The sequence below is a fragment of the Artibeus jamaicensis genome, unplaced genomic scaffold (genome assembly GCF_021234435.1).
Source record: "Artibeus jamaicensis isolate MK-2021 breed Jamaican fruit bat unplaced genomic scaffold, CSHL_Jam_final contig_471, whole genome shotgun sequence".
NCBI lineage: Eukaryota > Metazoa > Chordata > Mammalia > Chiroptera > Phyllostomidae > Artibeus > Artibeus jamaicensis.
Window position 1 is genome coordinate 193231 of NW_026521850.1, and position 12535 is coordinate 205765.

Genomic DNA, 12535 nt, shown 5'->3' on the forward strand with positions numbered 1-12535 from the left:
ACATTCTGTACTGTTCACCGTTCCAGTGTCTAGAGGAAGCAGCTGTGGTTCTGCACCTACTGAGCATGCTCAGAGTAATGGGCTGGGGCCCAGAGACGAGACCCCCTCTGCGCTGCGCCAGGTCGCAGAGCCCCCACGCACGGTCCCGCTGCGTCCGACTGGAGCAAAGTACTCCATGACCTTACAGTCTCAGGGCTGTGCCTTCCAGTAAGGAAACTATAAAATGGTTTGGTCACAATCGTGCTGAAACCCCAGAACAGGTGGCGGTCTTGTGTTTTATTTCTAGTAAACGTGTGTCTTTTGTTGCATAGCCCTATGGGGGAGCAGCATCCACTCACTGTGACACACACACACACACACACACGTCACACACCATTTCTTCACGGTGAATCGTGGGTACAGGGCAGTGGGAACACACGACGCAGCAAAGATCGACATTTCAAAACACAGAGGCCACGCTGGAACCTGCTGTCTGAACTCTCAGTCTCCCAGCGTCTCAGGCTTCACGTCCCACTATGGTCTTCCCTTCAGAGAGTGGCCGGCAGATGGACTCCACTCTCCCCGCCTGCGTCAGAGTGGGAGCTGCTCCAGCAGCCCCTCCGCAGCTGCTGGAGCCACGGTTCTCCGTGGAGGGGCGCTGCCTGCAAGTTCTGACCTCGGTTCAGCCGGGCCCCTGCCCGAGAAGCCCCGCCCAGCCCCTGCCCCAACACGCCCCCCATCTCTCCCACCTGGTGTGCAGAGGCACATTCACAACCACAGGTTCTGCTGGGCAGGTGTCCATCCCTGAGGGTCAGTGTGGCCCAGACTGGAAATGCCCCACACAGCACCTGCCCCTCGGAACGCTCAGAAACCTTCCATGTCAGAGGGAGCTGGGAAAGGGAAAAGTCCCCTCACCGCCAGTCACCCGTCCTACTGGACGTGGGCTGCGTGCTCTCAGCTGATGGCAGCTTTCTACTCGGTTGCCAGGTTGCCACACGGAACAGCAACCACACACCCAGCATGGCTCACACAGCCGCGTGGCACCGGCCCCAGGAGCCTGGCGCCAGGGCTTGGAGGTCAGGCACTTGGTCGGGAGCAGCGGGAGCCAGAGGTCGGGGGGGGGGGGGACCACCTGGACTGGTCAGAAGAGGGTCTCCTCACGCCAGTCACAGAACCTCGTGAGAAGTGGAGACCTTCCCACGGGTCTAAGCGTTTGCAGTCACTCCAGCATCTCCATCCCTGTTAGCTGGTCTCTGGTTTTTCTAGGTTGGGTATACAGAACTGACCAAAGAGCAACAGAGGTCGCTGTTAGAAACCAAAGCCGAGTTTCCGAGATTTGGTCCCTTGCAGGGTGGACAGTGTCTGGGGGAGGACAGAGTGTCGGACGTACTGAGTCCACTTGCTGCTTAACATTTAAAGAACCGCGCAGGACGCGTGGCCGAGGGGTGCAGATGAGACCCGTGCACGCCACTGGCGGGCCCCGGGGCTGCTGTTTTCCTCACCATTGCCCGGCCCCGTGACCTCGCTGCTGCTGCTCCACACCACACGTGGGGAGAAAGGCCACGCCTGAGGCCACATCTCCTCCAGGGCCCACGCGACTCCCCAGGTGCCGGGGCCCATCCCCAAAGGTTTGGACTCACAGGGCGCTGCTCCGCACACACCCCTCGTGTGGGGTCCATCGTGCGTGACCCAGAAAGGGAGCGTGAGGGGACAGAGGGCCGCGGGCCGTGATGCAAGGGCATGAAGCCCCCCCCCCCCAGTGAAAAACAGGAGAGGAGCCGCCGCCGCCGCCTCAGTCTCCCCGAGCGTCGCAGGAGCCCAGCACAGATGATAAAACTCATCCACGGGAGCAGGGCCCGCTGGCGGGTGTGTGGCGAGGGGGCCGCGGTGCGCCTAGCACCAGTGGTCCTGGTCGGGGTGGTGGAGGCTGTGCCGCGTGCGGCTGCCCGAGCCGAGGCCCAGGGTGCAGTGGTAGCCGTTGGGCACGCGGCGCAGGGGGTGGGGCTGGGAGGTCAGGGAGGACACGTAGGAGGTCCGGGAGGAGCGGCCCGAGTTGGTGGCCACGGCCTCCTCGAAGGTGAGCACGTCCTCGGGCTGAGGACGGGCAGTGGCCTCGCCGTCCAGGCGCTGCCCCAGGTAAGGGTCGGAGCCGATCCGAGAGCTGGGGACCAGGGGCTGGCTGAGGGGGTCTCTCTGGAGCAGGGCATTGTGTTCAGAAAGGCCTCGGCTCAGCCGGCCAGGGGAGAAGGCGGGCAGGCTGGTCTGAGTCCCTGCGAAGTGCACGGGCGAGGAGTTGGCCGTCTTGTAGGTGATGCTGGGGCGCGGCGTCAGCGGGGTCTGGGGGAGCTGCCTCCGCCCGCCGCGGCCAGGAGTGCTAGCACCAGATGTGGACAGCAGGGGGCTCCCGTTCACTGACCCGCCACCCTGCAGGAGGAGGGGGCACAGCAGTGCAGTGAGCGCCTCGGCAGGGGCAGGCTTGGGGGTGGGTGGCCGTGCCCAGGCTCTAGCTGCCGGTTGGGGAACAGTGGGTGCGGGTCAGAGGGGTGCCGCAGAGCCACGGAAAAGCCAGAGGGGATGAGGTCAGGTGGGGAGGGGCTCGGACTTGGACCAGGGAACAGGGACTAAAGGGGCACCAGGCCAGGTGTCAAGGGGAGAAGCGGCCTTGGCTGCCTTGGCAAACCTGTCTTGGGGGTCCTGGCTCCGGCCCAGCCGTGGGCGACGTGGGGTGGCTGTTGAGGGAGGGCCTGGGCTGCAGGGGCTCCCGGCCCCCAAATCGGTCGCATGAGTAGAAGCGCTGCTTCTCGGAGGAGGAGGAGGAGGGCTGCCTGCGTTCCTGGGACCGGCCCCGCTCCTGCCTGCGCTCCCGCCGGCCACCCGTGGGTGCGTCTCCAGGGGGCGGTCCCGGCCCCACAGTGCTGCTGGGTGCTGGTCCAGGGAGAGAAGTCGTCCACTGAGCCAGGCGGGGAGCAGGCGCCCTCACCCCAGACCCGGTGTCCAGGCTGGCAGAGGGTCCCAGGGGAGAGGCCGAGGCAGGCCAGAGCTGGGACACACTCCCGAGCTCAGGGCCGTCAGAGCCATTGTGAGGCACAGAAACCTGAGGGTCCCGACCCCCTCGGGCTGCCACACCCCAAGCTCAGGCCACTGCCACTGGAGGGCCCTCACACGCACCGCCATCCGCATCCGCTGACAGGCTGGGCCCCTTCTCCAGGGACTTCTGTTTCCGGTCCCTGCGGCGGTGGCAGCGGTGGTGGTGGTGGGTGGCAGCCTGGCCGGTGGGCGGACGGCCCAGGGGGGCGTGGCCAAGAGGAGCCACGTGGGGGCGCTGGGGCGCCAGCGTGGAGACGGAGCGCTTCATCGGGCTGGCGTCCGAGGCCGGCTGCACAGGGACAAGGGTGCGCCCGCCTGAGAGGGGCCCGGGCAGGCTCCCGGCAGGGCGCACAGCAGAACAGCCCCGCCACCGCAGACCGGCCTCCTGGGGCTTGCTGGGGGCCTACCTTACCCGCCCCGCCCCGCCCATAGACCACCCTTCGGACAAGAAGAGCATCTGCAGGGGCGCTGTACCTAATGGTGTCCCCCCTGCCCAGCTGGGTGGTGCCTGAAGGGACACCTGGGGGCAGTGGGGACAGACAAGAGGACGTGAAAACTGGAAGGACAGAGCCACCGTGGGAACAGGAGTGATAAGTGACTAGAATCGAGGGCAGGTTTAACTGTATGGAACCAGAAACCACGAGAGGGGAGGGCCCGGCAGGGCTCTGAGAGCTGCACACAGCCACCGACCCTGAGGGTCCAAGGCCAAGGCCAGCAGTGCCTCCTGACATGACCTCAGGTCTGCAGCCCCCTCCCTGCATCCTCATGAGAGGGGCCCAGCCCCTGCCAGGGCCCTGTGCTCCGTCAGCAAAGGGCCCGCAAGGAGCAGGGGCCAGAGGGGCGTCGCCTCTGGTGTCCAGAGAAAGACAGGCCAGGCCACCCCCAGAGGAGCCCAGGGCCCGAGGACATGGTGGGGAACGGGTGGTGGGAGGCGGGAGGCACCAGGGCATTTTGGGGGGGGGCTGGCAAAAGAGAAGAAAGGCTGGGTCAGGGACGCAGGCTGTGTGCCCCACAGGGACATACGGGGCTCTGGAGACCAACACTGTCTTCTGGGGGTACCCATCGGGGCTGACACTGTCCAGGCAGCTGTGAAGCTGGGGAGGCTGCAGGCCGGCTCTCCTCGTTTCCCCCTCCCACCCCCCACCCCAGCTCCCAGACCCCACCCACCTGTGTCCCTGCCGCCAGGCGGGGCATGGAGGCGGCTCGACCCTGGCTCTCCAGCCCAGGTTGGGGCTCCCCGTCAGGGCCCCGCGGGGCCTTGCTCTGCGTCTGCACATCCACAGCCTGGGGGTACAGCGGCCCCACCCAGTCACACCCACTGCGGATCCCAGCCTCGCCTCCTCCCAGCCCCTCCCCCAACCCCATCTGTTCTCCTCCACCCTCGTCCGGCTCCCGGCCCCGAGCTCAGCCCCCGGACACGCGCCCACCCCCGGCCCGCGCGAGCCTCCTCACTGGTTTTCCCGATGGCGCCGCAGGGATCTCTGTGGAGTGGCCGCGCTCCAGGGGGGTCCGCGCCTCGCAGGGCGCCTCCTGGGCCCTCTGGGTGGTGCCCCAGGAGACAGACTCTCTCATGCCGCTCTCGGGGGTTTGCCTGTGGAGAAGAGAGGCTTGCTCTGTCGGCTCCGAGGTCTGGGAGGCACGGAACGTCCACCCGGGTCCGGCCCCACTTGCCGGGAACCTGCACCCCCTCGTGCACAGGTGCTTCCGAGCAGGGGCACGGCCAGGGGTGTGGGCCCAGTGCCAGGGCTCCTGTGCAGCGGGGCAGGGACGAGGCCACATGTGCACAGCGTGTGGAACACAGAGCCGCCAAGACGTCCCGCCCACGGCGGCCACACCCCCTCCGGAGGCTCCACGTCCTCACCTCCAGGCCCGTCGGCCCCGCCGACCTCCCTGACTCCCCTCGGATGGGGGCTCCAGGGCCGCGCCTGGGGGGGGCTTCCACAGCGCATGCGCGGCGCCTGCAGGCTCCTCCCCCTTCAGTGCCAGTCTTTCCGATCCCGTCTCCCAAGTGGCATCAAAACTGCCCGGGTTCTGCCGGCTCGTGCCCACCGCACTCGTCTCCCGTCACCCGTCACCCCAGCCCAGTGGCGCCCTCACGCTCCGAGTCTGAAGGCGGACTGATGGCCTCTGCGGGCTAGCCGACAGCCACGCCGCTGTCCCTGGGGCTTCTGCCCCCACCCAGAGTCTGCGGGCACCACCGAGAACTGCGGGTTTTTGGGGGTCTGTTCCCAGTTTCCGTAGGGCCCCCTCCGGGTTCTGCGGGGGCTTCCCCTGCCGTGTCGCCCCCCCCCCCCCCCCCACGACCTCAGGCCTGGAGGATGGGCCCACGGAAAGGCCTGGACGCCTCCACCCTGGCCTTCCTCTCGGGCCTGCCCCAGACACTGCCAGGCTGGCCCCGAAACTGGAAGAAGTGACCCGCCACAGAGCTACAGCAGTCTGATGCTGCCCGGGGTGACACTGCTGCAACTGCCTGGCTCACCGTCCTCGGAAGAAGAATGTGAAACACAAGAACCAGAGCCCTCTGTGCCCACCGCGCTGGCCTTGCCCCATGGAGGACAGCAGGCTGGGGGCCAGGCCCCACTCAGCCCCGGCAGGGTCCGATACAGCTGTGTCCCTGCCCGGGCCAGTGGGGACCTGCAGGCAGGGGACCTGCGCTGGCCCGGCCCCGGCTGGAAGCGCCCTGCCCTCACGCGGAGCCCCCGGTGGCCGCCTGTCGGCTGTCTGCAGTGTACAGACCGAGACCGTCACGGCACGTCGCTTGGTGTGGGTGGCTCTTTACCAAGAATCACTGTGGCGAGTGTTCCGTGACATGGGGCGCCCTGCCAGCTGGCCTGGGACACACAGCTGCCTCAGAAATCAGCACCAGAGGCAAGACAGGGAGGCGTCTCGAAGGAGGCGGGAGGATCAGAGCGCTGACTGGCCACCGCCGGACGGCAGGGGGTGAGGACCCAAGGCGGGGACGAACGGTCTGCACGCGGCCAGGGCCCGTGAGGAAGGGGAGGCCCAGATCCTCACCCGACAGTGACACAGGCACTCGTGGTGGGAGGCGACAGCTGGGACCAGGACTTGTCTAACCACGGCTCTCAGAGCCGTCAAAGGCTGTCTGATGCCGGGGGGACGCAGTTCAGAGTTCACCACCAAAACGGTCGCACCTGGACTGGCTTACAGTGGGCTCCCACAGAACGCCTGGGGGGGGGCACAGAGCCAGTCCCAAGAGCTGTGACGGGCCCTGAGGACCCCTCTCCTGAGTGTTGCCCAGGGGAGCCCCTCGGAGTGGGGAGACGGAGAGCCCAGGAGCTCGGCTCTCCCCGACGCTGCCGGCCCCGCGCTGTCCAGGGTCGACACCCCCGCCCAGGACTCACACGGCTCCGCCGTTGCTGAGCGAGGCCGAGCTCTTCTGCTGGAGGAAAACCCGGGCTCCTCGCAGCACGGCCGGCTGCGTCTGCTCCAGTGTGGCCTTCAGGGGGTGGAACAGAGACACGGGGCCCATCTGCAGAAGGGGTGCGGGGAGAAGGGGTGCTCTGAGGGCTGGGTGACTCCTCGGCCCCACAGGGCCTCAGCGACCTGCTCCCGGGGCGGCCTGGAAGTGACCTCAGCAAAGCCACTTCGCTTCCCGGAGCTTCAGCCCCCCACCCACGAAGTTGGAGAGTCGATGTGATTACAGGCGGCGGAAGGAGTTCCTCTGAGCACCCCCCTCCGCTAGCCTGACAGAGGTGGCAGCAGCCCCGGGGGACAGTTCCGAGGAGGTTTTGCGGGGGGGACTCAGTGGACGATGGCAGCGGAGGGCTGTCCTGGGTGCCAGGCGCTTCCCTTCCCCAGGTGGGCAAAGACCCCAGGAGCTCCAAACACCAGGCCACTGGCTAGACAGACAGACCACGGGTGGTCACTGGCCGTGTGGGGAAGGCGTCGCCTCCACAGGGTGACTTCAGAAAGAGAGGCCCCCGAATCACCCCAGTCGGTGCCACAAGTGGAACAAATGGAGACCCCAGACTGTCAGTGGGGGTCGGTTTGGTCCCTGCCTGGGCCCAGGGGGGCGTGAGCTCTCCTTGCCCCTCCCAGAACTCTCTCCACCTGCCCCTTGTGGCGTTTCTTCCACGACCCACAAACACGGTGCTGCCTTGGGCCCACCCTCAGCCCTCTTACTCTCTGCCCCTGCACACAAGGGCCCCGAGTCAGGGGCTGCTCAAAGCCACCAGCAACCAGCTACAGGGACACATAAAGGCGAGGCAAGGTCCTGACTTCGGGGCCACCGAGGTGGCTGGAGGAGCTGCTCTTCCTTTTCCCCCCGCTGCTGTGCTGCTGTGAGAAGGGGCGGCCCCCGCTGTGCTCAGGCAGGGAGGGCGCCAGAGTCTCGGTACCGGAAACCGGGGGCTGGTACCTGCGACAGGCCTCCCGGAGCCTGGTGAAGCTGGTCTCTGCTGGTTTTGTTCTGTTTGTAGAAGTCAAATATCATCAGAGCTGCGTAGACTTTGCCAACTGTCATCTCGTCAGCTGGAGGGGACAGCGGCAAAGGGGAGGAGACAGAGACCGGAGCTTGGAGGAGCGGGGACCAGGGAAGCCACAGAAAACAGGGCGCAGCGTGGTGAGGAGGACTAGTGGGCACGCTCAGGCAGGAGCATGTTTTGGGCAAAGGACTCGTCCCCTGAACCCCAGCGATCCCTCCAGACCTGGCCACGTCCCGCCTGGAGCGCACTGACCCCACCCCTGCCCGGCCGCAGCAGGTCTCCCAGCCAAGGACAGTCAGAGTTTGTCTTTAGCACCTCATCATTTCTGGCATCTAAGACTGCTGGGAGTCCCCCCGTCCTTCCCCTGGGTTGTGTGAAGTCGCTCCCCACCCTGGGAGTGCGGGTGACTTTGCTCCACAGGGGACACCCCGGCACTTTCTCCCACGACTCCTGAGCACGACTTTAAAGACCAGCATTCCCCGCAGGTGGAAATCCAGTCTAGACTCTGCAGAAGGGGAGCCCGCCTCTCCGTGGTCACTGGGTAACACTCCGCGGGGGCCACCCTGCCCTGCCTCCGGGCGGGACACGGAAGGGAGGCTGTTGGCCTCACTCACGTTTATGAGGCGGCACCAGTAGGTCCAGGGTCTTCTGGGGCAGGTTGGCCCACACACAGGAGATCTCCTTCCTCAGTTCTGCATCACACTGGTGCTGCTTCGTGCCGGCTGGGGCGGGGCGGGAGGGGAAGAGGGGTGTCAGTGCCCCTCCGCAGTCCCCTTGGGGAACAGGCAGGGCTGGGCAGGCAGGGGAGACGTGGCCGTGGAGGCCGCTCAGAGCTGTGCCTGCCAGGACTGGTGTCCAGCGCATGGGGTGGGAGGGGCACGGTGATGTCCACACACCCACCCACAGGCTAATGCGCATGGAGCACCCACCCCACGTCCGGTGCTGCTCCCGGTGAGAGAACAAAACCGAAGGAGCTGCCCCGGGAGGATCGTGACTGTGGCCCACTGCGCAGGAGGGACACCTTCGCGGTCCAGTGTGGTGGGGAGAGGTGCAGCCGAGGGGGAGGGGGGACAAGTGTCAGGAGGCCAGTGTCGGGCAGGGGGGTCAGCAGAGGCCTCACGAGCAGGTGGCACGTGTGCGTAAGACCCTGAAAGCAGAGGGACCAGCTCTACTGTCGCCGCAGGGGTCAGGTGGCACCGGAGGAGAGGGCGTGGCACTGCTGCTGAGACAGGAGGCAGGCAACGGGGTGGGCCGCCCCTTCTCCTGAGGTCGGGCTCACCCCGACCTCCTCCGCGTGCAGGGCGAGTCCCCTTCCCAGGCGTCCCACTCCACGGACGCCCGGGAACCCACGTGGCGCAGCGCCCACCACCACAGCTGCGCGTGCGCCCTGGCACCACTGCCCACGTCCCCCAGAGCCTCCGCCCGCCGGTGGCCATTGCCGATGAGCTTCCTGTGCCTGTCACATTGCTTTCTGCAGGGCTCCGACTTCTTCACTGGGAAGGGTACGTGCGAGGCACCCACCTCGTGGGACGTGTCAGCAGCCAGTCCGTGTGCCACTGAGTGCTGGCTCACGACGCAGACCACACGCAGTGTGTCCGCCTGCTGGACGGACATCTGCGGTGTTTGCGGCGCGGGGCGAGCGTGGCCGAGGCTGCAGCCCTTCGCGTCTGGGCCGCTGTGCAGACTCTTCCACTTCACCCGGTTTGTCCTGCCCGGGTGACCGCTGACGCCGGGCCTCCTGCGTGTCTTTCCTGGCCTCCTCGTGTCCTCTCCGGTGCTGTGTCCGTTCAGTCATTTGCCTGTGTACTGGGCTGTTTATCTTCTTATTGCTGGAGACCACTCTGATATCACTGTGCTTGTCACACATATTTTCTCTCAGTCTTTGGCCTGCCATTTTATTTTCTTAAATGTCTTTTGAGAAGCAAGTTTTTAATTTTGATAAAACTCAATTTGTCAATTTTTTTCTTATATGGCTCATGCTTTTTGTATCTTAAAATAATCTTCGCCAAACTCGAAATTGCCAAGATCTTCCCCCTATTTTCTTTGAGAAGTTTTATAATTTTACGTTATGTCTATGATCCAGGTCTATAAACCCAGGTGGTTTCTTAAAAATATAGTTTGTTGGTCATGCGATTACAGTTGTCCCACTCCCCCCTCCTCCCCTCCCCCCGCACACCCCTCCCACCCACATCCCCCCCTTTAGTTCATGTCCATGGGTCACAAGTTCTTTAGTTTCTACATTTCCCACACTATTCTGCCCTCCCCGTCTATTTTCTACCTATTGTCTGTGCTACTTATTTTCTGTACCTTCTCCCCCCTTCTCCTCCTCCCACTCCCCTGTTGCTAACCCCCCATGTGATCTCCATTTCTGTGGTTCCGCTCCTGATCTAGCTGTCCTCTTAGTTTGTTTTTGTTTTAGGCATGGTTCTTAATAACTGTGAGTTTGCTGTCATTTTAATATACATCTTTTTATCTTTTCTTAGATAAGTCCCTTTAACATTTCATAAAATAAGGGCTTGGTGATGATGAACTCCTTGAACTTGATCTTATCTGAGAAGCACTTGATCTGCCCTTCCATTCTAAATGAAAGTTTGCTGGATAGAGCAATCTTGGTTGTAGGTCTTTGGATTTCATGACTTGGAATACCTCTTTCCAGCCCCTTCTTGCCTGTAAGGTCTCTTTTGAGAAATCCGCTGATAGTCTAATGGGGACTCCTTTGTAGGTGACTGTCCCCTATCTCTTGCTGCTTCTAGGATTCTCTCCTTCATTTTCATCTTGGCTAATATAATTATGATGTGCCTTGGTGTGTTCCTCCTTGGGTCCAACTTCTTTGGGACTCTCTGAGCTTCCTGGATTTCCTGGAAGTCAATTTCCTTTGCCAGATTGGGGAAGTTCTCTTTTATTATTTGTTCAAATAAGTTTTCCACTGGTGGCTGTTCCTCTTCCCCTTCTGGTACCCCTATAATTCAGATGTTGGAATGTTTAAAGATGTCCTGGAAGTTCCTAAGCCTCTTCTCATTTCTTTGAATTCTTGTTTCTTCATTCTTTTCTGTTTGGTTATTTCTTTCTACCTTCTGGTCCACTCCTTTGATTTGAGTCCAAATTTCCTTCCCATCACTATTGGTTCCCTGTGCATTTTTCTTCATTTCACTTAGTGTAGCCTTCATTTTTTCATCTAATTTGTGACCAGATTCAACCAATTCTGTGAGCATCCTGACTACCAGTGCTTTGAACTGTGCATCTGATAGGTTGGCTATCTGTTGGCTGTTTGCTGTGGAGGTTTGATCTGTTCTTCCGTTTGGGCATTTTTTTTTTTTTTGGTCTTGTCACGCCTGTTATGTAGTGAGGGGCAGATCACAAGGGTGGGGCAACCCAGTTGCTGGGTTGTGACACTGTGTGTGGGGGTGGGGTCCCAGAGGGAACGATGGTGCCCGCTCCACTCTTGGTTGGGTTTCAGTCCCTTCCACCACTTCCCCCAAGCAAACTGGGCCTTTCTGGTGCTGATTCCCAGTGGGTGAGCTTGTGTGCATTCCAGGACCCTGTGGGTCTCTCCAGCAAACTTTCCTGTGAGGCTGGGAGTCTCTCCCTGCACCTCAACCCCCACAGGTGTTTTTAATCGGTGTTTTGATGCTTTGTTTCCTGGCACTGGGACCCTGGGTTGCACAGTCTGTCTTGCTCCCCAATTTCACCTGGTTTATCTGTGCAAATATGGGACCGTGCAGCCAGCTGCCTTGCATGCAGGGCCTTGCTTCACAATTGCCACCTCGCTTGGTCTGCCCATTGCCAGCTGGTGCCCAGTCTGCCAGCCGCCACCTGCGTGCCCAGGACCCGCCCACTGCCGTCTCGCACGCCTGGGGTGCCTTGTACGACCGGGGCCACTGCTCTTTGTGCCTTGACCCCTCTCCGCCCGGCCACCCAACTCCACCCTGCCTACCAGTCTGGATGAATGTGTCTATATTATCTCCTTGGTTGTCCGACTTCCATACAGTTCAATTTTCTGTCAGCTCTGGTTGTTATTTTGTTTCTAAATTGTTGTTGTCCTTATTTTGGCTGTGCAAGGAGGCACAATGTGTCTACCTGCGCCTCCATCTTGGCCAGAAGGCAACCCAGGTGATTTCTGTCGAAGGTGAAAGGACAGGCTACAAACTGAATGGTATCCCCTTCACATGTTGAAGCACCGACCCCCAATGTGACTGTGTTTGGGCCAAGGATGAGGGAATTAAGGTGAACTGAGGTCCTAGGGGCAGGGGCCTGGCCCACAGGGCTGGTGTCCTCGGGAGAAAAGGCTGCACACGCTCGCCCTGTGCTCTGAGGGCAAAGGCCAGGTGGGGGTGGAGCGCAGGAAGGTGGCCGGGCCTCAGACGGAAACCTGCCTTCCTGGAACCCTGACCTTGGCCTCCAGCCTTCAGAACATGAGAAACGGGTTTCTGTGTTTAAGTGGCCTAGTGCTACAGCTAGTATTTCATTACAGCTGCCCAGGCTGAGTAAGGCAGTGAACATCCAGGCTTAAACAAGTAATTGGCACATAACTCAATTTCTCCAGCACCATCTGTTTTAAAAAATTCTTTTCTCCATTAAGTGTCTTTGCAACATCATTTAAAACCAGTCAACTCACACAAGGGTGAGCCCCTTCCTGGAGCCACCGCTGTCCCCCAATCTTGTCCCTAGCACTGAATGTCTCGGTCGACGCAGCTCTTTAAAAGTCTCTGATTCAGGCAGGTGAGTTTTCCAACTTCGTTCTTTTCAAATTGTTTTTGTTGCTCAACATCTTCTGCTCTTCTATGTACATTTTAGATTTAGTTTATAATTTCTACCCAAAAAGCCTGTTTTGATTTTGACTGTGCTAACATTAACTCTGTTGATCAGTAATAGAAGAACTTATACCATAACACCAAGTGTCCTGATGAGTGAACGCGACATACAGCTTCATTTGTTTAGTTCGATTCCTTTAGTTAATGTTTTGAAATTTGCAGCATACAAAAATTATACATATATTTTAGAGTTTCTGGCAATAAGGAAGATTT

At 61.3% G+C, this 12535-nt stretch overlaps 1 protein-coding gene across 1 annotated transcript in view; it reads right to left on the reverse strand.

The window, feature by feature from the left end:
* Positions 1-1148: 1148 nt before the first annotated feature.
* Positions 1149-12535, reverse strand: part of CACNA1B (calcium voltage-gated channel subunit alpha1 B) — a 128364-nt gene continuing 116977 nt past the window's right edge. Inside the window, exons 39-46 of the mRNA XM_053667845.1 lie at positions 8126-8233; positions 7445-7557; positions 6429-6556; positions 4519-4657; positions 4234-4350; positions 3148-3355; positions 2660-2904; positions 1149-2403 (exon numbers count right to left, since the gene is read on the reverse strand). Coding sequence (XP_053523820.1) covers positions 1873-2403; positions 2660-2904; positions 3148-3355; positions 4234-4350; positions 4519-4657; positions 6429-6556; positions 7445-7557; positions 8126-8233 — 1589 coding nt within the window. The 3' untranslated portion in view covers positions 1149-1872. The remainder of the gene's footprint in view (positions 2404-2659; positions 2905-3147; positions 3356-4233; positions 4351-4518; positions 4658-6428; positions 6557-7444; positions 7558-8125; positions 8234-12535) is intronic.